Genomic DNA, 26,528 nt, shown 5'->3' with positions numbered 1-26,528 from the left:
CATTGAATCAGAAGTGCAACGTCCTCTACGTTGCTTGTCGTCTATTACCTCATTAATCACGGGGAGTTTTTCGAAGAGCTGTTTGACCTGATTCCTGCTACGGTATTCAACCTTCCCACGATACTCAACTTGGATATCACCATATCGTTGGGTGACCTTCTTCCACAGTGCGGTTTTTAAGCAACTTTCTGGTACGTATAACCACACTACTGATTGAACTTCCTTATGCGATGTCTCGGTCGGTTAGCTTCAAAAGAAATGGGTATAAAGACCTAAAAACACTCTTGTAATGTTACTAAGGAATATGCCTTTAAATGTATTCTGTCAATTTGATAATTGCAAGGGGTCAGTCTGATAATTGCAAGTGGAGCCAAGCTGTACTACAGTACTGTCTATTCATATGTAGGCAGGTTAATAATCTAAGTAGTGATTTGTATAAGCTACCATAAGAAGCAAAAGAAAACGAGATATTTAAAAATATTATATTTATTTTGATCAATATCTTGACTAATGAAAATTTTACGTACTTAACCTATAAATTCTCATCAACAAAACATTTTTTTTGTTTCAATTACTAATAATATTCACTTTGTGTGCTATGATACATTAACGATTTCTTACATAAGACCAGTTATTGTGGTAACTACTAAAACACACTCAAATGATGATGCATACTCTTACAAAATCAACTTAGATACATTTAAAATTTATATTCTATGCAAAGATATCGTAACAGATCTGTCAAACTTATAAGCTAAATTAAAGTTTATTTTTTTAATCCCTTATTATCTTTGATGTGTTGTAATATTTGTACGTAGAAATTAACAATTAAATATCGTAACGTTATTATTTGTAATTAAATTATTTGTAAAAAAAAGATGCTTCGTGAATATGATGGTCGTGATTACTGTCATAATTAATAATCGCGTCCAACAAAATATACAATGATTTATTAACAGCACAAGCAGTACCCGTTCATGAGTTGACGCATGGACCACATTCCCTTCATTCCCTTCGCACATATTTGAGGGACGGTGGCGGACCGGCCCACGACATCACCGCAAGTGATGCCATCGACTGATGAAGTCGATCTCATTGGGTCTTAAATGTATGTGTTGATGTACTTGTCCTGTGAAGCCAGAGAAGGTTCCTCAATAAAGAAACCCAAGCGCTGACTGTTATTTCGGCCATCGGATCAGCCTGGCTCGCTAACGTATAAATGCTGCCAGTACTCTTGGCCCACTTCCACGTTTTTATTCTTACATTCTTGTGAATTAAATTGTATTACTTCTATGTTCACTTAATAATTAAAATGTTTAAAACACAACATTCATTATAGCAGCCGGAAGACGTCCACTGCTGGACAAAGGCCTTTCCCAAAGATCTCCACGACGATCGGTCCTGCGCTGCGCTCATCCAACGTATTGCGGCGATCTTGATCAGATCGTCGTTCCATCTTGTGGGGGGTCGACCAGCACTACGTCTTCCGGTACGTGGTCGCCATTCGAGGACTGCCCCAACGGCCATCTGAACGTCGGGCTATGTGCCCTGCCTAAGTTTCGCAGTCATTTGGGCTATGTAGGTAATTTTAGTTTTGTGTGTGTTTCGTTCATTAACCATGAATGTTGTGTTTAAAGTAGAAAATAAAAATTAATAAATTTTATTAACAATTTCCTTATCTAATAATATGTTTTCACAATAACCCTTTTGTTTTTAGAATAACTTACATGTCTGATGTAATTTAAGCATACATCTTAAATCTTACTCTTTTGTTCAGTTGCCACGGTTTCTACACGAAACGGTATTGGCAAGAGCATTACATGAAATACAGTCAACTGTTATTGAGTCACCTGTACCTGAAGATGTACCGTCAGATGGCGAAACATCATACTAAGATATATTTGTGACTAGAGATGTAATAAAGATCTAAAGGGCGTTAATTTTTTATCACATTTGCAGTATCGAATGTTAACGTTACAGATAGCTGGCTCCGAGAATGTCCCAAACAAATCAAGGCCCAATTAAAACATTCTGCAAAAATCTAAAAGGCGACGATGTACACAGCGGTCTACCAATAGGACAGGTATATTGCTTGACGCACATCGCGAACCTTCTGTCGCACTCACACAAGCGGCCAGCACAGCCGTTGATGTACTGGTGTCTGGTCAGATGGTTCTCGAGGGCACAGAGAGGTTCGTTGTTGAAGCACGTCCAGTAGTAAGGCTGGAAGTACACCGTGTAGAAAGCGCATCTAATATTGTCGTAGCATTCATCGTGGATCTTGCAGCAGCTGAAATTGAATAAAATGAAATAAAGTGAGGGAAGGTGTGTATTCAGGAGGTCGTTGGTTGAGAGTTTTTTATGGGAATTTGTGTCGCAACCAGTAACTAACCCTGATGATTAGCGGTGCTACATCATCTCCCATAAACTGAAGCATAACTTCAGTGATGCCGGAGGGCACTCTTCAGTCTAATGTTAAGATGCATTTACATCTGCAGTATATGCAAAGTGTAACTAAATCGGAATCCACATCCTTTAAGTCAAAACACAACAGTACGAGTACATCGTTACTTTAGGCAGAAATAGGTGTCGTAGTAATACACATGTATTAAACACATATGTATTCGCAATAAAAAATGTCTAACATCTGAGGTAAGTGCGTGCGGGCTACTGAATGCTCATTGGTCAGGTTAATGACCACAACGTATCGTGATTGGTCAGGTAATAATCACACCAAACCGCAACCAATCATTACTGGCTATTGACAAATACTCAAGATACTGTTAGTTCTACTCCTACTAAATTTAAGCTACTATATTTGATATATTTATTATTATTTCCATCCTTGATGATGTCGAGTTAATCATATTTTGGACCTCACGCAATTATTTAAGCAATCATGCTACGGAAAGACGACAACGAAGAGCGGCTCGAATCATCGGCAATCAAGTCATCCCCGATGGACTTGACTCTTTGGCGTCGAGTAGAGATGTGGTCTCTCTGCATCTTCTACCGCATTTATCACGGGGTGTGCTCACCGGCCGAATTCCACCACCGGACATTACGTGCAAAGTATCACTCGCATCACGTTGACGTCTGGCATTGCACAACCGCGTGTTTTGCAAGAAATTTCTTCCCTCGCACATCTCTTGACACCTGATGTTGCGGATGTCCATGGGCGGTTGTCTCATCTCTTCCCATCCCGTGAGCCTCTTGCCCGTTTGCCCGTTTGTTATAAAAAGTTTTACACTAAAACTTATAACTTATGTAAAAAATGAAGTATTAAAAGTTACATACTTGTCGATGCCATCCATAGGTCTCCCCGTGCCTCCGATGCCGCAGTAACATCCATAACCCTTATAAGTCACTGGATCGCAGCCGGTCGCACATGTCAGCATGTTGTACAGGTGCAGTACTCCACGCTTAGCGCGCTCACTATTGTTCATAGAGGCTGGTGGTTCTATAACCCTGTTAGAAATTAGCATTTGTGTACATTAAAAAAACCGGAAACTCGTTGGTTGAAAATACTGCAAATCATCCATATCATAGAGATGGTGTTGGGAATGGAGCGACCGCGGTCAGGTTAAATTATAAATTTGGTTGCATCGAAATTTAATTTAAAAAAAAGGAGAAGCCCGCTGAGTTTCTTTCGCTCGTCATTCTCGGGTCTGAGGCATTAATTTCAAGTGGTTTCATATTATCCAATTTTGAATTTAAAATATTTGAATTTGCATATGGCTCTCATGAAAATTACCATTATGCGTTGTAGTAATCAGAGATAAGCCACATGGCGAAATTTCTGGCTTATGATATGGTTACAATACAATGACTGTTGTGGTTAGTGAATGAGACTGAGGCATCACGCTCGACTATATAAACATGTCATTACTTTATGAGTATTAAACAAAAAAATTCTTGTAATTAGTATTATTAACCTAACCTTGATGAAGTTTTCATGAAGTCTCATGTAGTGTGGGTGTTGACACATTTGAAAAGACACGCCCCAAAGCTCAGAAAAACATGAACAAGAAAGTCAGCGGGCACTCTTTATAAATGTAATTGTATTACCTACATTGAATATACATTTCATGAAACAGTCAGTTGACGATCGTTTCAAACAAAGATGTGGCAACTATCATTTTATAAAGTCATTCATGTTAATGTGTACTTTATATTTTGGTGATTCGTGAGCGTAGGTGGCGTAATGATAAGAACCTCTTTCTAGCCCCGGTTCGATCCTCGCGCACCTCGTAGGTACTTGTTGTTGGTACATGTTGGTACTACACTCTATGAGGTCGGCAACGCTTTTGTAATTCCTCTGATATGACCTTTTGTGGTCGTGGCCACTTCTTCCTTAAAAAATAAATTATAGTTAAAATCACTTTATAAACTAACCTGACTCCTTTTAAGTAATCAGCCTCGGGAATTGAATACCGGAACGGGTCATGCGAGGTACCCACTAACAATTGAGGCCTGGTTCTACTTCGATATGCCAACTTCTCTCTGCTTCTCACTGCATTTCTTGAGTTGTGAATCTGGTATATCCTTTGTAACGGTCGAATTTGGGCGTAGGCTGTGTTGTTATAGATTTCGTCATAGGTGAGACGTCGATCTGAAATAAAAAAATGTTTCAGTTAGCTGTGAAAGAAGAACCCAAGCTTGGGATGTGTGTATAATAATGTGTGGGTCTACATTGATATTTTTTTTTTATAAAAATAAGGGACGAGACGAGCAGGACGTTCAGCTGATGGTAATTGATACGCCCAGCCCATTACAATGCAATGCCACGCAAGATTCCTGAAAAACCCTAAAAATTCTGAGCGGCACTACAACTGCACCCGTCATCTTGAGACATAAGATGTTAAGTCTCATTTTCCCAATAATTTCACTAGCTACGGCGCCATTCAGACCGAAACACATCAATGCTTACACATTACTGCTTCACGGCAGAAATAGGCGCCGTTGTGGTACCCATAATCTAGCCGGCTTCCTGTACAAAGGAGCTTTCCACTGGTAAGATACGAGATCTATCCGATATTAGGCTTTCGATTAAGGCTCAGTCACGCACAGCAAATCGTTGGGATTTTTGTGTGACTGAGTGTGACTTTTTTTGGTGTTAAGACACTTGTCTCGTGGGGCCCGGAGAAACGGAGAATGTACAAAGTATTATCTACGCACCTCAATAGGGCTACTGGAAACCCAACTGGCAAATAGCTGCCAGTATTCTTGGTACACTTCCCCGTAATGATAGTTTTAATTTAATATAATCATAGTATTGTAAATATAATTACAAGATTTGTTTGATTGGATATTTATTTCAGTACCTGGACGACCGAGCCTTGCTCGGAATTTAAGTACAAAACTTGAACAAAAAAAAACTAATAGGACATCTGGATTCGAACCGGGGTCTTCTGCTTTCCGGATCACCCAATGTCCCATCTGAGCTATTATAGTCTTGTAAATAGGAGCAAAATATACCTTTGTATTCTAATGTTATTGTAGCTGTTTCTCATTAAAACACGGATAAAACATTTTTTTTTAAATTGAAACCTAGCTAGATCTATTGTCGCCCGCAAAGCCACCTGTATACAAAATTTCATTAAAATCGTTAGAGCCGTTTCCGAGATTCAGATTTTATATATATTTATATACAAGAATTGCTCGTTTAAAGATATAAGATATAAACTAGTTTAGTAGACAGTCTGCCGTATTAGCTTAACAATTACATAATATGTTGATATAATTAAAATATTACCAAATTACTCAGACCATTTTGTAGTAAGAAACCTATGCATATCATTTTCTTGTTGCGGTTCTTCAATACATAGTGCAGTGAACAAAATTACGGTATTATGACGACAAGTTGCAATCAGCGTTCATGCAATCGAATACCAAGCAATTGTGTAAATAAATTTGGTACAATTACCTATTGATAGCATCTATAAAATATGGTTGGTAATACCACAGCGACCGCGTTGTAATACTCAAAAAGATAACAGCTTAGATGATAGATATAATAATATTTCAAAATGCTTTGTTACCGACACATCTATTTCATAGGTCCTTAGAGCTTACTAAGAGCAGGGGCGTGCATATCATATACTAGCTGACCCGGCAAACGTTGTTTTGCCATATAAAGTATAATTCACGCGATAGTTTTATAAGTAATAAAATATTGCCTATATTATAGCCTGTACATCATTTTGTTCTATTTTCAATAGTTTTTGCAGCGCACGCAAAAATAGGTTTTCGATTTTACACCTTGTGTTACAAATTAGCAATTTTATTACGGATCCCTAATTAAAAAAACATAGCCTATAGCCTTCCTCGATAAATGGACTACCCAACACTGAAAGAATCATTCAAATCGGACCAGTAGTACCAGAGATTAGCGCGTTCAAACAAACAAACAAAGACTGCAGCTTAATAATATTAAAATAGTAAAGATAGGCAATTAGGCAGTGCCTACCTCGCCATGAACCTAAATAAATATAGCATTTGAGTTAAGTTCCGTTATCTTATAACCAAACATTAAACAACCCCATAAAATGTTTCTTTACGCTAGATTCTAAATATCTATATTAAGCAACATCTAGGTTATATCCAATTCCATATTCCAAAGCTCAATTAAGACTAGTTAGATGTACAGTGCCTGCCTACCTTGCTAGAAAACGAATGTACGCCCCTGACTAAGAGTACCGGTCAAACAAGGTAAATATAAATATTGCTTTGGGAGTTAATTTTTATGGTTTTTAGTCATCGGATTGCACTCAACCTAAAGATGAGCAAAGATAATGTACCTACAATTTAAAATATGTAAAATTTTAAAATATGTTGCGAACATTTTAGACCCCATTTTAAAAATGTTGCTGGTAAGTTTTGGCATAGTGAAAGTTTACATATTGTCTATGCAGTGCAGAAAGCTTAAACAAATAACGTTGTTACTATATCTTTATTTCGAATTAAACCTTTTCGAAAACCTTTTTGTTTTAAACCTTTTCCGATGTGGTGCAAAATATAAAAAAAAGGAAATATTTTGACATTCATAAATGTAATTTTCTTGAGTAACTTGAAGACAGAGATTTTGATTTGATTTAAAACATTTGAAATATATAATCATTGTGTGCGTTCGTATTCAATATAGCTCGTATATTACTTACGCAATACCTATCTTAATTTTTTAAGTATAATGTTAGAACTGGACCTATGGGGGTCCTCTAGTACACATTCTGTCCGTCTCTAAAGGCTCTTATTTTGGCGCGGTCTTGATACTTACGTGGCTTTCTCTTTCTCTCACAATTCATGTACCTTTCCAATACTGGAGGTAAGGAAACAGTGGACTCCACCCTGTCTGTTCCAAGCGAAACGGATCTTCCCCTCTGATGATATTTATCAATGGTCCTGGATGTTTCAGAGCTATTTAGAAGTTATAGAAGAAGAAGAGAAGATTTTTCTACTCACAATATTCTTTTCATACAAGGTTTTGCTTAGTAATAGCTCTTTCTGTCTCGTAAAACCCTTAATTTGCCACGGTTCTAACATACTTTCCTGGCTATCTCTCTCTCTCTCTCTCTTCATTTACCTTTCTAATACTGGAGGTAAGCCTTCCTATCAGCGAGATTTTGTCTTTGTTTTGTGTTTTGTGCCAAAAAGAAACAGATCTTCCACTCTATTGGTCCGTTCCCTGATGTTTCGGGGTCATTACTTTCAATCTTAAGCGCGTACCCTATATTTTGCACATAATTAGAAGTTTAAGAAAAAGGTGATCCCTTGCATGGGACACTTTTTAAACTTTCTAATTGTATTCTGTAATTTGTGCAGCATATATTACATATCGTATAGAGAAAAAAGTCACCTTTTTGCCTACAAGGAACCTTTTAGTGAGTAGATTTCACAGGAAGCAAGAAGTGGAGCATAACGACAAGTGACTCACTTAATGGAAAGTGATAACCTGGACATGTGCAATAGTAAAGTTCTTAGTGATACAGTGTGGGCCTTTGATGTGACATTATGTTCTAAGGCGAATATCTATAGAGCGAACATACAATTTAATCACGACTAAGAAAAACTCAGACTATAAGCCGAACAAAAAGGAGATTAACAATTCCCTGCGTCATCACAACAGCTGTTGTTATCGTCATTTTCTGATAAAATAATAGATTCCCATCAAACTTAAGCAAATTTATAATATCTTTGTCTATTTAGATCATAGACTTACGATATACTATCGTAAAGACAAACTGATCGAAGAGAAGAACATCTCTAACAGAGATATTAGAATAGAGATATTATTAAAGATTTATTTTATGACAATAAGGGACGAGACGAGCAGTACGTTAAGCTGATGGTAATTGATAAGTTCTACCCACTACACTGCAGTGGCGCTCGAATTCTTGAAACACCCAAAAGTTCGGAGCCGATCTACAATTGCGCTCGTCACCTTGAGACATAAGATGTTTCATTTACCCAGTAATTTCACTAGATACTGCGCCTTTAATAAAAACTTATTTTATTTATTATTATCATTATTTCAAAAAAACTAATAATCAGATAAGCTTAGGATACTGTTATAATTTTAGTTTACTTTCTATTGTAATAGTTTCTTTAATAATAATCGACAATGTTCTGTGTATAATGAAACGCGCGCTTTACATTTCAATTGGGCTGTCTTAGCGTAAACTCAACCTCAACATAATCTCGGCTGTCAATTGAGAATGAACACATTAAGGATTCCGCTAAGTTTGAACTCAAATAAGTTTTACGTAAGTAAAATCTGAGCTAAGTCTAAGTAAATTCAACACGAGTCAGGCAAACGCTACATTGGTGAATCGGGACGTAGCATAAAAACCAGGCTCAGCGAGCACAAGGGCAGTGTACGAAAAGTAGGCAGCAACCCCGACACGTCACATTATATTAGGTTCGATAGGGTGAAAGTATTGGCTCGCGATAAGAAGTGTCCGTGATACCGTGCTCGTCATCACCACCGGAGCCTCCCGCCCTGTCCAGCCGCGCACTACGAGCGCAAGTCAGCAGTATGAGACGGGACGTTATCGCGAACCCACTACACTCACCCTGATGAAGAACCTCCGAATGGTCCGTAACTAGTCGGTACTCATACCGATAAAACGTGACGAAAGACGTAATAATAAGTAAGTTGAGAATGTCTCACGAAAGTTTCAATAATTTAAAAGTGTAAGTACGCTCTATTGATCTCAGCCTTAGACCCATATCGAGATTAAATATAATTAGATACTTAAAATTTGTGTCCGAGTGATTTTGTCCTGATAAAATACATTGGTAATCCGTGACGATTTCCATCGGATTGCCTATTGACACACCATCTGGTATTCAATGAATATCTTACATGATACTTATATTTGTTACATACTTCACACCAAGAATAAAACCAAGTGACATCACAAGCACCCAAACGTAGAAAATGTGTAATCATCCCGAAAAAATAAAATTCTGTGACCATATTTAAAGTTGCATATCGCTTCAGTAGTTGTTTCGATTTTATCACTCTATTCTTTTTTTAATTATCAGTTAAGAAATGACCAGTACGCGTCTTAGGCTGCAAGTCCTGAGTCATCTTTTAAAATACGCGACATGGTGCTTGCTTCATCTCCCTAGATAAAAATTTTGCTTTCGGACAGGATTAATTCGAATTATTTCCCTTACCGCGTTGACTACCTTTTTCGTACGAACACTACGTGGACAAACAAAAAGTGGTGCCATGGTACTGTTGACACAGATAACATGGTATATTTATTTATTGAACCAATTACATAACGTGTTCATTTCATGCACTGGAAACCATAAACAATAGGTCGTGATCTAGAGGCTTTTCATTCATGCGGTTGTGTATTATATAATGAAAATGATACAGGTCATTTGGAGTGTCGCTGTTTGGATAATTGTTTTAGATATTATGACCAACAGACGACTTTGGGGATCGGTTAGTATAACATCCGCGCACTGGAACAGAAGCAATAAATATAGTACAAGATAGAAGGTTTTAAGAAGTACCGAGGTTGCTTCTGTTCTATTAGTAATTACGGAGTCTTATGAAAATACGTGACGTCACCAACATGGCGGCCTGTCCGCATCTAAACGCGCGGGATTTAATTAGATATTTGAACACGATTCCATGGATTTTATTTTTGTGAGCGAAATTCAAGTGCCTGCAACTTTAAATCCGATTTTAATAGGTCCCTCTATTTTGAAGACAAATTTGAATAAACAAACAGACAATAATTTATTAAAAAAATTATGTTCAGGTTAAAAGGTTAATAAAGAGCTGTTATTTCACAAGCAGATAATTCATTTTTATTTACGCGTACCATACCATACCTAATCAATACAATATATAATCTTCATCAAATACTTCAAGGTGATGGCTACACATAATTTATTTTGTAATCTGTTGTGTAAGATGGACGCAAATCTTTAGTAATCGGAATATTATATTACTGTTTATAGTTTTTTTATAAGAAAAAGTGACGGGTTGAGTAAGCCGTTCATCATTTGGTTGGTGATATAGAACACAGCTCCGTTCACGATTATTCAAAAACCCAAAATCTAATACTTAATTTTTTCAACAGGTTCCGTACACGAAAAATAACCAACGGAAATCCTATTACTAAGACTACTGTCCGTCTGTCTGTATCTCATAAATCCCAATTTATCGTAATTTTAATAGAGTTGAGTTTCGTAAGTCGTACGTTCGTTCACAGAATCACGTGACTTCATCAGATGACGTTGTTGCAGTCACAGGACTGTTATGCATTTTGAAAAAAAGACAGATTAAAGAATAGCCATATGTGAAGTGATCACCGCCGCCCAAATTCTCCTGCAACACCAGAGGAATCACAGGAGCATTGCCGTCCCCTTAGGAAGGTGAACATGCTTTTTTAAGGCTCCCAGCTCGTGTAGTCCTGTAAACAACGCACTAGGAAACTTATTCTACAGTTTCGTTGAGGGTCACAAAAAAGTTCCTTGTACACTGGTGTATAGAGGAACGCAAACCACATATCCAAGTTTGTGGCGTCTTGTATGAAGGTGGAATGAATTCTGCAGGTCAAAGAGACCTTTGGAACACTTCTCGTGACAAATGCGGTAGAAAACACACAATGAAGCGACATCTCTACGCAACGTCGAGGTAGCTTACAAGCTTACCAATTACTCCAAGTAGATTCGAATTAACCATGTCTACTACTCGGTGTTTATCAATATTTGAATCAGTTATTACTGATTTGATGCTTTGATTATAGTTACCCTTGATCTAGTCTATATCTTATTTCCCCTATCATGTCGGGCTTGTACGGAGTGGGGTACCTTTTGGCGTCAATTTTCTACAAGCAAGGTTCAAAATGACATTTTTCAACTCTATCAACGATTTGCTATATCTGACAACTGCTCATTTTTTACTACACAATTTAAAGTGTGAATTTTATCATTGTCATTTCAATTGTATAGTTCTCGGTATTGTACACACACACGTTTTAACAGGGTAAGTTATATCTAATGTTATTTCAATTTGATTGTCAATTCGACTGCTCAGATAAAACTGAAGGTATATAGCCCGTATCACGAAAAATCATTGCATATTTCCTTATTAAAATGCAAATATATTCAAAGACCATTCAGTGATCGTGTTGTTTTATAAATATTATGCAATCTCATTTTGATCTTGACCACATTCTTTTTATTGTCGAAACAACACTATTACTTCAAATCTAGGGTTATCTGTTATACTAGTAGTTGCCCATTGCATTCGCTAGTAAAGGTTTTATCTCAATAAAATGTTTAATATGAGAATAATCATTAACAGAGAGAGTTGTCATACTAAAACATGCACACACTGACCTCTACTATATACCACTGGACTGGCGGCTGTCAAAGTGCTTTTGTGCCTGTTTGATATTCGCCATTTTGCCGCTGTTGGTCATGTAGCGAGAGTCTGCGGTACTAAAACTAGTGAGTCATCACAAATCACATCTAAAACTAGGTAGTCAAACCTCAGCAAACATTGATAAATATTGGGAAACTATTTACAAAAAAAAATGTGTACTTTAATACGTTGATTCTTGAAGGACACGGAAAACGATCAAAATTAATTCAAAATGCAAAAATACTTCAGAGTATTGTACGTTCCTTCGCAGCCATTTGTATGAAACGTTAAAATTTTCTCTGAAGGCTCGCGAGTAGCGCTTGATATAGGCACAACAAATTTTTGCTGTCAAACATATGGAACAGCCTGTCTAATGGTATTTATACAGGTCAATGCATGCAGGGCAAGCCTGTCAGCCACTAAGTTGGCATAGCGACATCCCATTCTGCACGGACGCACGCCAAGATAGGGAAGATACCTTATGTAGATAGGAAATATTTTAGTTTAAGAAAATAGGAAACTATTTTTATTGAGACTAATGTTTTGTTGCTCTTCTCCATTTTTGTAAGTGATGATTTTAATTTAATTTAGTATGAATATGTATACATTCATGCTTGATTTTTTAACGAGAATCCAGTCTAATCTTAATTTAGTAAGTATTGCATAATATGTAGATGAACATTGTTTTGTTATTCGGTAGATTTCTCGTGACAGGCATCGTCATGCTCGCTTAAATGCCTCTGCTTGTGGCGGCGACGTGAAGCGGGGCCCTTCCCTAAAATATGGTCGAGGGAGGCGATCGCTGGTCCATGCGTCATGCTCGAGAACGGGTGCTACTCGTGGTGGCTGGATGGTCTTGTTACCTGGGAGGTCTGCTTGATGTGTTTTTTATTATTATTTCCTTTAAAGTTAAAGTTATTATATATTTTATTTTATGAAATGCTCACATAATGCCTCTATTTATTTACGGTATGTGTGGATTGATGCATCTACTATACTCAATAGCTCTTGTGTTTAAAAGTATTAATTTACTTTTTTTTTTGACTTACTCGTGTAAGCCTTTCAGTTTTTATATTTGAGTATTTTTGTTGCGTCACTTTGCATATATAGTAATTGAAATGATTTGTAAAACAATTAAAATGTAAATCTTGACTTAAAAGAGTGGCAATGAGTTTCTTGCTACTTCTTCTCATTAGCTCAATCCTTTACGAAGTAGCGGTAAATTCAATAAGAAACAATATTTTTATTTTATTTTTTGACATTCATAACTGTCATTTCCGTCACCTACATAAAGTGTTTTTGAATTTGAATTTGAATCGAGCTGAGTAAAGAATATTACCTAAAGAAACAATTGAAAACAATTAAGGACAAGCAAGTAAACGCAAATAAATATTACCGTATGAGATATTTAATTATTTAATTAATGTTACTAGGACAATATCATTACAAACTAAAGAAAGGGGGTTTTTATTTAAAAAAAGAGATCGTCGCAATACAATTATAATAACCGTAAAGAAGTTTAGAATACAATACGGTTCTATTAAGGAGTTCTGATCCCAGCGTCATCACCTGAGTAGTGTTATTGAGAACCTCCTCTTTTTTTGACGTCGGTCAAAAAAGATCTCAAAATGTAGTAGATATGTGCTTCCTGGGCATTAAAAGAATAGCCAAGCCCCAGGCCCAAGGGTATCGTAAGAGGCGACTAAGGGCATTTAGCAGTGGGAGGCTTCTTTGCAGAGTATGCCAGCTAGATTATAGGGACCACAAAGGTGCCTTTTCTGCCGTGAAGCAGTAACGTGTAAGCATTATTGTATTTCCACCTAAAAGGCGCCGTAGCTAGTGAAATTACTGGGCAAATGAGACTCAACATGACTAGCGCAATTGTAGTGCCACCTAGAATTTTAGACTTTTCGTAGAATCTTGAGCGGCACTGCATTGTAATGGGCAACTGGGCAAGGCGTATCAATTACAATCAGCTGAACGTCTTGCTCGTCTCGTCCTTTATTTACCTACTACATAATATAATGAATTTCCGTAACTAACATATAATAGTTTCGCGCTACCACGGTCGCTACTATACATTATCTGCACAGGTCACTCATATCGTAATTTGGATAGTGAAACAAGAGTGAAGCGGTCCGAACTTGATTCGAGAGTGAAAGTTTGTTATCCGAATTATTTGGGTAATATTACCAGTTGACCGCTAAAGAAAGTAACTGCTGTTATGAAACACGATGTCAGATAATAACCAGATGCTTTATATTATCATGATTTATATCGTGTGAACCACAAACCAATTTAATTTGTTAATATTCAACGTATACATATTGTATATATACAAATGAAAACAGCGTGGCTATACCTAGTCTTAAATATTCGCGATATTTTTGGTATTTTGATAAATGTTTTTGTTACAAATAAATAAAAAATTGTATTTTATTTGATTAGTTATATCAGTTAACCCGACGTTTTAAGACCTTTCCAGATCTCGTCCCCCTGAAAACGAGACTTAAGTTAAAAAGTAACTTTTACGCAAAAATTAATGTAATAACATAGTTACAATTACACGCGTTTAAATCCTTTAAAACTGTTTTATATAAATAGAAAATTTAAGATTAAAATGAAACCATTTTTTTGTTTGGGAAGTAGTTTAAGGAAGTAGTAGTAGTTTGGGAACCTGCACTTCCAGTTAAACAACGAGATAAAACTAGTAAAATCAAATTAAAATCACTACATTCATCTACTTTAATGAAATGACACCTACGAGTATGAATGACAGAAGTTTGTTATTTTTACCAGTTACTACCACTTCGGTAAGACTGAGCATTAATGATAAGAAGTGGCAAGAAAGTCAAAGCCACAAAGATTTGTAAGTAAGTTTTACAAATTATTGTAATAACAATGTATAGTAAAGAGATACAACAAGGATAATCAAACATTAAAAACTCAATGGCTTACACGAGTAATAATTTTTTTCGTTGTAACTTTAATTTTAAAAATATGAAGCATACTTTGCTTGTACCGCTTGTAGAAATGTATTATGACCTCATGCAGACTTATAATTTTTATACCTTTAATAAATTACTAGCTGACCCGGCAAACGTTGTTTTGCCATATAAAGTATAATTCACGCGATAGTTTTATAAGTAATAAAATATTGCCTATATTATAGCCTGTACATCATTTTGTTCTATTGTCAATAGTTTTTGCAGCGCACGCAAAAATAGGTTTTCGATTTTACACCTTGTGTTACAAAATAGCAATTTTATTACGGATCCCTAATTTTGAAAAAGCCTTCCTCGATAAATGGACTACCCAACACTGAAAGAATCATTCAAATCGGACCAGTAGTACCAGAGATTAGCGCGTTCAAACAAACAAACAAACACTGCAGCTTTATATATTAGTATAGATAATTTATTAAAAATTAAATTATTTAAAAAATATCGTAATTTTTTCCTCTACTTACAGATCAGGAAGCGCATGATTTTACTTAAATATTTAATTAAAGAAACTTTATTTTATATCGGCTGTATTTATAACTGCATCAAAATGTCCAAATCAATCGGAGTTTTTGATAATCTATTTTTTTTTTTAGATTTTTTAAAGTCACTAACTGACCAAACATTGTATTGCTAAAAATTGAATAATCAAAATTTTTGGGGTATAAAATAAAAATGACGACCGATTCTCAGCCCTACCAAATATATCGTACTACAATAATTATTGTATTCGATTGCCATTTTGCAACTCTATTGCGTATCTGTGGATGGAACAAAATAAGATTAAAATCCTGATACAAAAAAAGGTGTTCATCGTAGACGGATAAAATTTTAAGTTGTATTTTTTTTAATACAACATACAATAAATCATAATAAAATAAAATTAAAAAAATTGTCAAATAAATAAATAAATAGTGTTTAGGGGTGGGTAACCATTATCATTAAGGGGTATGTAAAATAGATGTTGGCCGATTCGCAGACAAAATTTTATCAGGTTTGGTAACAAACACCGGGACACGAGAATTTTATATATAAAGATAATATGTAACTACATATTAATGTTATTGTTTATTTTATAGTTAAAATAAATGAACTCATTGAACGTATGTTTCACCAGTAGGTCCCACATTCCGAAGGCTTGTTATATTTAGTATAAAATTACCCAATTTTAATTCACCTACGTTTCATACCATGAATAATTATGCTCATTACTTAGTTGCTAATTTCGTGACTTTTATAAGTAGATAATAACTAGCTTATTTTTTAAACTCTACGCTAGTAAATTTGTTTTATTATAATAAAATGAATATTAAATTATTATGTTTGAATAGATTATTAAGTAAACTTTCACAAAGACTCTCGTGCGTTTTTTGTAATTATACTTTCTCATGTAAATGAATGAATGTTCACCATAGAGCATACGTAGTTGGTGGTTTATCTCTAAATAAATAAAATGCATTTTATTAAAGTAGAAATTCAAATTCAAATTCAAATATTATTATTCAAAATAGGATGTGAAATCACTTAATGAAAGTCAAAAAAACTACCACCCATTCCAAAGTGAATGCCTCAGGCCTGAGAAGAATGGGCGCAACAAACTCAGCGGGCTTTTATTTTTCATCAAAAATATGTTTTCCAATTAAAGTAACATTTACAAAGTAACATTGTACAATTAAACTTATTATTTAATAGCCTGAGGGCGGTCGCTGCATTCCCAATCTGTGGTATCATTAAGAAAGTCATTTATGTTATAGTAACCTTTACCACACAAACGTTTTTTAACAATTCTTTTGAATAACGTAACACCTTTGTTTTGAACATTTTCTGGGATCTTGTTGTAAAAGCATATACATCGCCCCACAAAAGACTTACTAACTCGACTAAAGCCGAGTAGTAGGCATCATCAGTTTATGTCTGTTCCTGGTGTTAACATTATGGTTATGACAGTTTCTGGCAAATTCACTTATGTGCCTATGAACATACATTATATTATCAAGAATATATTGAGAAGCAACAGTCAAGATGTTAATTTCTTTGAATTTTGCTCTCAATGATTCTCTAGGACCTAGGTTATAAATAGCGCGAATAGCCCTCTTCTGCAGCACAAATATTGTATTAATATCAGCAGCGTTGCCCCATATCAATATACCATAGGACATAATACTATGGAAGAGGATTAGTTAATCAAAATAAAATATAATGAAAAATAATGTTAACATAAATATTGCACGTTTGAAGCACGTGTTTATTCTTTTTCATTTCTCAATTAATCAAGGTTTAAATACAATTTATCGGTTACTTATAGTAAAATGTTATTTTGTATAGCTGTTTGTTGTTCCTAATAAAGTATTTAAAAAAAGTAAACCACATTAAAAAGAACTGATTAAACCTATGGTCTCCTTTTATAAAATGTCCCTCATCTCGGTGTGATATTTAGTATAGGCCTCTGTTGAGATATTTTCTCCGCAACCCTTATCCGATGTGGCCTTAAAGTTAACTAATAATTGAGTATAAATAAAGTGAAAAGTATAATATTATTATAGCAACTACAAATCGCAAGCGATAACTTATTCAGATAAACACGGTGTTAACTTGATATTGTATTATTATTGAAAATACTAAGTCTTATTCTATTTATTGCTTGATAGACTTAGGTAATAGACAAAGGTATAGAAGAATTTAATAACAATATAACCTTCATTTTAGACATACCGATCATGAAAATAAACGCTACTATCATGATGGTCTCAATCAGAATATGTACTTATATTAATTTTATTTTATTATTGTAAAGAAGACGTTCATTTGGACCTGAAATGCAAAATTATTTGCCTGCTTTTAGCGGGTAAAAATCACGTAAAAATTAGTATAAGTACTTTTACTGCCTTACAAATAAACTTGGTATAAAGTTATATCTAAGAACAAAGTGGATGTAAATACAACGTTATAAAAGGCGAAACTCCCTGAGTTAAAATTGAAATTTAGTTTAGTATGAAACGTGCAGTCATTTGACATAACATTGAAATCGTTGTATTACCAGTATTCCGATTGGCCACGAAGTATAATCCGGCTAAGATTGAAAGCGAACAGTTGCTTAAAACGTAGTGGATTTCGGATATCTCGATTTTTTACAAGATTATAGCCGTCATCTGTCAATCTATCAATGACTGCACGTTTCATACGATCGAGTGAATCGCTTTATACTTAGAGCTGCCTAAGAATTAACCAAGAATACTTAAAGAATATGCTTAGTGTTGATTATATCGCTGAAAACGCTGTCATTACAATGATAATTCTGAATTTTTCGAAAGAGGTCAAGCAGCCTTGCAAATAAACGCGGGAAACGTTATACGTCGAATAAACCAATCGTAAGCAAAATGTCTATTTGTTAACATGTAGCATATTTTTGGTTTATGCTTAGATATAATATATAACTTTATACTAGGTTTATTTGTACGGCCGTTAGCGTTTTACTCTTAAACCAACAGAGTAATTTACTACTTTATTAGAGTCGGTTTTGTGTGTAGAATACACACGTGTTCGTTTAAAACTTAGTCAATGTACAGTTCTTATTTTGTTATGATTTCGTAATAATAGGTTGCGGTAAAAAGTTCTTCGAATTTTATATAAAAACTCCAGACGTTTTATTCGCAGTTTATTTAGGTTCATTTAATTGCAGTGATATGTGCCATTTAGTTCTAATGTTTTTAATTATTTATTTCAGTTAATGTATTAACCATCTTTGTGCTTATTTAGCTCAAACTCTTAAAAACGTTTATACAAAATGCAAGACTCATAATAAAAAGCATTCGTGACAATATCTCATAAGAAAGACAGCACTAATTAAAGATGTCTGAAGTAATTATCATATTAGAGACTCGTGAATTTTAAAAAGCTTTGTCTTAGAGCAGTATGCACAGTGTTAACCTTGACAAATGCTTGAGAATAAATTGAACATTCAGATATTTCGTAATCTAAATGATTAGAATAGAACAAAGTAATGAATAGTCAGTTTGAGATAACGAAACAATCTAATGGTTTATTAAGATTCTTTGTATTTTCATTAAACATGGATGTTAACATCTAGTATTGTATGCAAATATTTCTATTAATATTAAAACAACATCGGAATCAAAGTGGAAACTAGGACATTTAATCATGTCTGCGTTGACAAGCTTAAATGGTATCATGACCGTGCTAGGATCGTGTCACACAAACATATGAAGTATTTAAAAGAATTTATTAGTATTATGTCGTTTGGTATATTGTTATGAGGCAGTACAGCCGATATTAATACCATCTTTGTGCTGCAGAAGAGGGCTATTCGCGCTATTTATAACGTAGGTCCTATAGAATCGTTAAGAGAAAAATTTCAAGAAATAAAAGTTTTGACTGTTGCATCTCAATAAATTCTTGATAACGTTCTATATATTCATAAGCACATTAAGGAATTTGCTAGAAACTGTGACAATAATAATGTTTACACGAGGAACAAACATAAACTTGTTATGCCTACAATACCTATATGCTTTTAAAATATGATCCCAGAAAATGTACAAAACAAATGTGTTACGAATTTTAAACGAATTGTTAAAAAACCTTTGCGTGGTAAAGGTTATTATAACATAAACGATTTTCTTAATGATACATTGAAATTTAAATATTTGTATCAAATTATTTGAATTTGAAAATGATCATAATACTGGATTCGGTCACCGCCTAGTGTAAACGGGTTTTCAGTTAGCCGTAAACAACCACAGACCGTTTCCGGTGAATACGGCTGCTTGATATCCAAATTCTCCTCCCCTAAATACCCTTCTTCATCTTTTTCAAAATTTCTTGTATTATATTACCATTTTAATACATTTAAAAATTCCTTATCGTAACAAAATAATTATGTTTGACCACGATGATGCTTTCAACACAGGTGTACACAGTTCAGCTGAATGCGGTCGCCAAATCCAATAAGCAGGCTAGCAATAGGCAATCTTGCCACGACGATAGGTCCTGCTGCCCTCATCCAACCTATGCCGGCGATCTTGAACAGATCGTCTTCCGACTTCCGGTACGTGGTCGCTATTCGATGACCTTACTGCCCCACCGGCCATTTGTCAGTCGAATTATGTGCCCTGCCCTACACTTCACTACACACACTTCACTTCCACATTTTTTTGGGATACATAATTTATTGGTAATCATTTATTTATTATTAACTATTATTAATCAAAAATTCACTAAACAAACATTTAAATTAGGTAATTTTGACCGAAACCAATCTGGTACAACCGTAAGGGATCGCCGAAATCGGTCAAATAAAAACCTGATGAAAATAACCCAATTCGGATTACCGAAAGAGTTCAACTCTTTTAGTTATCTCTTAACTTGGTCGTCGTATATAGTGCCGAACTAATGCAAATGAACCATTATATTACGATCACATGACCGAATCGATAAACAGCGGCACGTGGTTTACACGAAACGTCAAACATATTCGTGATTAGCTGCGGGAAAAGCAGTTCGTGTCGTTTCTATCCGTGACTGAAACCGCCTGTTCTGTGACTGAAACCAACTTAACACGGTCATAGTATAGCATGGTGTTGTGGCAAATACAGCATACACAGATATGCATCAGACGCTACCTATTTAAATTGAACGACTTAACCATCGACTGATACACACAATACAATGAATTTTATTTAGAGCAGTGCCAACTAGGATGGTCTAGTTGGCACTGCTTTTATTAAGAGCTTAAACTCATTAAGCACACAGGAATATTTTAATGATTATAGGAAAAAAAGCATAAGATCTGCACCAAAACTATAAAAAAAATATATTAATAAGGAAGATATTTGGATATCTGGTTTTGTTATTTACCTCCCGATAAGGCTTATATTTTCCTTCTATTGCAATTTACTGTATCACACTATATATTTTTCACTTCTTTAATTTCAATTATGAATCCATAAAAAATATTATTTTCAATCACAAAGTTCTTTGTTTTTTTTATTATCGAATTTAAAAAAAAATCAATAATGGCAATTATAATTTAGATATTATGTTTTGTTTTTTGTTTTTGTTGCTCAATGGTTTGTGGTGGTCAATGGGTTCGTCATGAGATCTATAAGATTTTATTCAATTCAGTTGGCACCAAATACAACTCAAACAATGTCGGTGCACAAGGTCGATTACTTCTAATTATTTTAACCTCATTTACTAACATGAAATGGTCATTTGTATGAAACACACTCTAAACACCAGTACATACTGTTTTATCATCAATTATTGCCAATACACATGGACACATTGAACATCAACAATAGATATATGTAATACGTCATTCTAATTTTAAATGTTTTAATTCTTCGCACCTTTATTATTACTTTTTTATATCCAGGTGCCGAGTGCTGGAGTACTAACTCCACAGCTGAATATCTAAGTGATCGGACAGTCTGGCACTAGATTATGATTATTTTATAGCAATTACAATGACTATACAATTTTGTATATTTTATTAGAAGGAGCGCAAAAAAAGAATGCTGGGAGAGTTACTTGCGGCTCTTCTTCTATCCCAGTACGCCATTTGTTTCCGAAGCGGTAGTAGTATCTAGTATACTAGAAATGACACCAAAAAGCATTATAAAGGAATCAATTTTGAGAAAATAAATGCCTTTTATGCCTTTTACGTCGAGCCAATTACAATGTATTGCTGCTTAGAATTCTTCATTGAAACCAAAAGAGCAGCATCAAAATTGCGCTCGTCACATTGAGACGTGAGATTTTAAGTCTCACTAGGACAGTATTTTCAATAGCTTTTGGTTTTGGTAACAGGTTTGAAGGGTGCCGCTTCAACCCGACATCATTTCAGTTTGTACATTTCCGCTTCATGTCACAAAGAGACTCGGTTGTGGTGGCCACAAATTTTTAACAGGGGATGAAAACCCCAAATATAAAAGCTCATGTTAATAATCAGCCACACAAATTTTATAAACGATGCGGGACTCGAACCCGCAACCCCTTGGGTTCCGTGCGAGCGCACTTCCAACTGTGCCAACCGCTCGAGTGACGTATTGTTGATAAAAAAAATATGCTTTGTTCAACTCTCAGGTTGTGGCTTCATCTACAGGATCTACTTTACAGTTGATAACCTGCTCAATATTGGGGTTGAGTCAACCCCAATATTTGCATATTAGAAAATTGAGATGTCGCCCTTCCAAATCTACTTTGAGTATTTTCAACAAGAAAATATGAGATGAATGCCATATAATGACAACTTCTTTAAGAGAAAATATTCGCCGAGGCAACAACACACCATCGCGCTAACGCGGGCGAGACAACTATAAATGTGGTAAAAACAACTGCAACTTCGACTTAAAATAGCGAGTTAAAAAACCAAATATAAGGGTTTATTTCTCGGTAATTTCCTCCTCAAAAATTTACCAATCGTAACTAAATTTTGGAAACTAATTGGAAAGGAAATATTCCGTGTCGGACTGATTTTTTCGCTTATTGTTGTCGGATTTGAATTTAGACCTATTTTTTGCGGCTCAAATGATTGAGCCGTTTTAAACACTTTTATGTACCTAGAGTAAAAAGTAACACAGAGAGACACAGTTAATGATGATTTTGCTCTAATTTGATAATAATTTTGATCCAGGGTTAAAAGTTAAGCATAAAAGGATTCAGAACGTTTCCGTGTTTCCAAATCCGTGTTATAGTCCGCTGACAGACAGACGGACGATTAGCAGAGCCATAGTCATTAAATGCCATTGGTGATCCTTTCGGTAGGGAACACTATAATGACAATTCTTACATCTATACGTTCTATGATGCAACTGGAACCTGGATTAACAAGATTAACAAATCAAATCAAATCAAATCAAATCAAAATCACTTTATTCATGTAGGTCACGGAAATGACAATTATGAATGTCAATTTTTTTTTGATTCTAATCTTTAATATTATGTTTTTCATATATCTTTTGAAATTTATTGCCATTTTTATGAACATATACTATGTTTTCATTCGTTAGAAACAGTCATAATTTTAAAATCTTTAAATTAAGATCCAAGCGATTCTCTTGGTCCCATACCATAAATTGCCCGAACAGCACTTTTCTGCAGCACGAAAATAGAATCAATATCAGCAGCATTACCCCATAATAATATATCATATGACATAATGCTGTGAAATAAACTAAAATAATCCAATCTTGCAGTTTCAATGACTGTCAAGGAACGAATCTTTTTTACTGCATATGCAGAAGAACTAAGTCTACTCGATAAGTTTTCTATATGAGTTTTCTATATATGATTTTATATATCTGGCGTTATTCCACGAAAAACAGCGGTATCAACTATATCTAATTTCTCGTTTTTAACTAAAAGCTAGTTGAAACAAAATTGGTTGCATTTAAACTACAATATTCCTTTTTAAAGTAAGTTGGAACCCGTTATCTACCTACTGAATATTATAAAGCTAAGTAGTTACCTACGTACGAAAAGCTAATTAACAAAAGTGGAAATTCCTGAAATTTCCTTAATTAAATGAACATACATTTATTCAACGGGAAATAAATGCATCGTCTTATCTCTAATATCTTTATTTCACTTAACGTTGCATTTTGGAATTCGTACGTATAAATAAAATATCTTAGATTTTTTATACGTCTAGATATACTATGACAAGTGTGAAAGCGTGAGTTTAGAACTGGCCTCTATTTTGAGAAATTCATGCACACTAACACAAATTGTCATAAAAACGCGAGTGTAAGGCATAGCTTGTCACGCACACATAAACTAATATTCCTGGCCTGTTTTTATGGTTGTCTAACAGCAAGAGACTCTATCTAGACGTATAAATTATCTAAGCAGTATACCAACTAAATAGGAGACTTCAAAAGTATAGTTTTTTTTATTTTTTATTAATAATATATGACAATCTTTATTAATACTTATATGTGAGATCTCATTGTTACGATTTTGGCCTCACAATCAAAATAATTTAATTTATGTTTGAAACATCTAAATGAAAGAGCCCATATACTAAAGGGCTCAAATAAATAACTACTGTAAGACTACTGTTACTTTGATTTGACTATTTTGCGATTATCGATTATATAGAGAATTGGATTCATATTATTGTCTGAAGCTGAAACGATTATTTGTACTACTTTACTAGTTTTTTCTTTTGACTTCACAAAATATTTATTCTTTTAATCGAACACTATAAAAAAGTAGTAAATTTTGTAATGTATTAATAAAAATAATATTTAGAATAACGATAAAGACCCGCAGAGAATTCGCTCTTGGCAAGGTTTTCCTGGTTTCCTGATTTTCCTTAGAACCCGAACACGTAGATAGTGTTATATGAATAAGTTTTGTAAGACATACATTTAATGCTTAATTGTAAATTGTTTTATTTAAATAGATTTAATAAGCGAAAAATATAATAGTAGAAACCTGCTCAGTGTCTTGCTCCCGTTCTTCTCGGGTCTGAGGCATATGTTACCGAATGGACGATTTAAAATTCTATTTTGAATAAAAATATATGAATATGATGTGATGAATGAATTTAACATTTAATCTATAAAACCTAGGTTATTCCGTTGATTCCGCTTCGCTTCACCTTAAAAATTTGACGTCACATAGCAATGGTTCAATTGATAAACATCACTGCCACCAGCGCCATCTATCCTATATAAAATGTATCCGGCACCAACTTAATTATGTTTGACGGAGTGTGGTTGTCACCCTCTATATGTGTGCAGTCTCATTTTAATTGGGCTAAAAATTTTCGACTTTTAGGTAAATACACATACATTGTATTTTATGTGTAAAGATAAGTGAAGCTAATTAATGTTAGAAAATAAATTTGATGAGTTTTGTAAAATTTTATTTAAATTTCTTGATTTAAATAATGTTTGGCGAAAAAGTAAATACTTTTAGTTGTATTCAATATCCATGCTACACTTAACTAGAATATATTTTGTTTATTTGTTATAATTGAACTCTTACTAAATGAAACACGTTATACTTATTTAAAGTTATTAACATTTTTATAGTAATTGTATATTTTTACTGATGGCACTCACCTCTTTGCGTTAATATAAATGGAAAAAACACCATTAATATTAATAAGCCCGCATATATATTTTTTATGATAACACATTTACTGCACTTTGTAACACCATTGGTTTCACTGCTAATTGTACACTTTAACTGAGAGAACATTTTATCTATTATGATGTTATTTATTTATTTTATTTATAACATTAATCAGTATAGCTTTAATTACAAATTAAAATCATTTTAGCACTATTTTATTTATTATTTTTGGCAGGTAAGATGTATTTACACGTAGAAAAAAATTATCACATTCAAACAAAGGTCTCTTTCGGGTTTTGGCGCCAAAGTCGTACGCCGAGCGCATGCGCAGTACGATGATGCGTACAATCCCACTGCGCAGTGAAATGTCAATGGTATTCGCAGCATCTCTGCGAGAACGTATAACTTGAATACCCCCAAAACAATATTAACATGGCAAGGTTATGATGAGTTAATGATAAACGGCTCATTTTGATTGTGTTGTAATCGATCAATTATGAGATGAGTATGTCAGTAAGTCCACGACGTGCGTTCTTTTTACCGCGTTGACCTAATTTTCTTTATCCATCATTGACTTAACAGCTTCTAACAGCCTTATGAAAAAAAAAATAATAAAAACAAATGATTCCAAGTTTCCCAAGAACATTGCAAATCATTTCATTAATCACATGTTCACACCCTTGAAGTTTGCATTTGTAGTTGCTAAAAAACCCGAGCGGCGTTTTTTTTTAAGACAGTAAGGGACGAGACTAACAGGACGTCCAACTTATGGTAATTGATACGCCCTGCCCATTACAATGCAGTGCCACTAAGGATTCTTGAAAAACCCAATAATTCTGAGTGGCACTACAATTGTGCCCGCCACATTGAGACATAAGATGTTAAGTCTCATTTGCCCTGTGATTTCACTAGCTACGGCGCCCTTCAGACTGAAATACAATAATGCTTACATATTTCTGCTTCAGGAAGAAATAGGCGCCGTTGTGGTACCCATAATCTAGTCGGTATGCTGTACAATGGAGCCTCCCACTGGTTTTGGCGTTGTATACATTAACTTTTATAGAAAGCATTAAAACTTTCCTTCAAATTAGCACCTCATTTCGTGGCAGCTATGTTCCAAATATATATATATATATATCTATATTTTATTTATAATCGCTTATAAAATTCTCACAGAATACCTTTATTTATTTACGGTGTGTGGATGATACAGCTACTGTACTCAATAACTTTTGTATTAATTTACATTTACATTTTTCGACTTACTCGTGTAAGGAATTGACTGTTTGACGTTTGAGTATGTTTGATGCATCACTTTCATATTATATTATAATTGAAATGATTTGTAAATCGATGAAAATGTAAATCTTGATATAAAAGAGTGGGGCAATGAGTTTCTTGCTACTTCTTCTCATTAGCTCAACACTTTACGAAGTAGCGGATTCAATAAGAAACATATTTTTTTGATATTCATAAGTGTCATTTCCTTGACCTACATGAATAAAGTGATTTTGATTTGATTAGATTAT

At 34.5% G+C, this 26,528-nt stretch overlaps 1 protein-coding gene across 1 annotated transcript; it reads right to left on the bottom strand.

Moving 5' to 3' along the window:
- Positions 1-470: 470 nt before the first annotated feature.
- On the bottom strand, positions 471-25,346 carry LOC126974354 (uncharacterized). Its single transcript, XM_050821817.1, has 4 exons — positions 24,987-25,346; positions 4,396-4,612; positions 3,298-3,468; positions 471-2,290 (listed from the first exon to the last, which is right to left on the bottom strand). The coding sequence occupies exons 1-4, from the start codon at positions 25,123-25,125 to the stop codon at positions 2,011-2,013; spliced, it is 807 nt and encodes a 268-aa protein (XP_050677774.1). The 5' UTR covers positions 25,126-25,346; the 3' UTR covers positions 471-2,010.
- Positions 25,347-26,528: the final 1,182 nt, after the last annotated feature.

The sequence above is a fragment of the Leptidea sinapis genome, chromosome 32 (assembly GCF_905404315.1).
Source record: "Leptidea sinapis chromosome 32, ilLepSina1.1, whole genome shotgun sequence".
NCBI classification, from domain to species: Eukaryota; Metazoa; Arthropoda; class Insecta; order Lepidoptera; family Pieridae; genus Leptidea; species Leptidea sinapis.
The sequence above is the reverse complement of the archived record's forward strand: the minus strand, read 5'-3'. Positions and strand labels throughout refer to the sequence as shown.

Bases quoted from the DNA above. Each gene is read 5' to 3' on its own strand.
- LOC126974354 (XM_050821817.1), bottom strand. From the start codon at position 25,125: ATGTTCTCTCAGTTAAAGTGTACAATTAGCAGTGAAACCAATGGTGTT. The intron at 4,613-24,986 runs GTGAGTGCCATC...TTTTTATTTCAG, and splicing joins ATTTATATTAACGCAAAGAG to ATCGACGTCTCACCTATGAC. The intron at 2,291-3,297 runs GTATGTAACTTT...ATTCAATTTCAG, and splicing joins CCTATGGATGGCATCGACAA to CTGCTGCAAGATCCACGATG.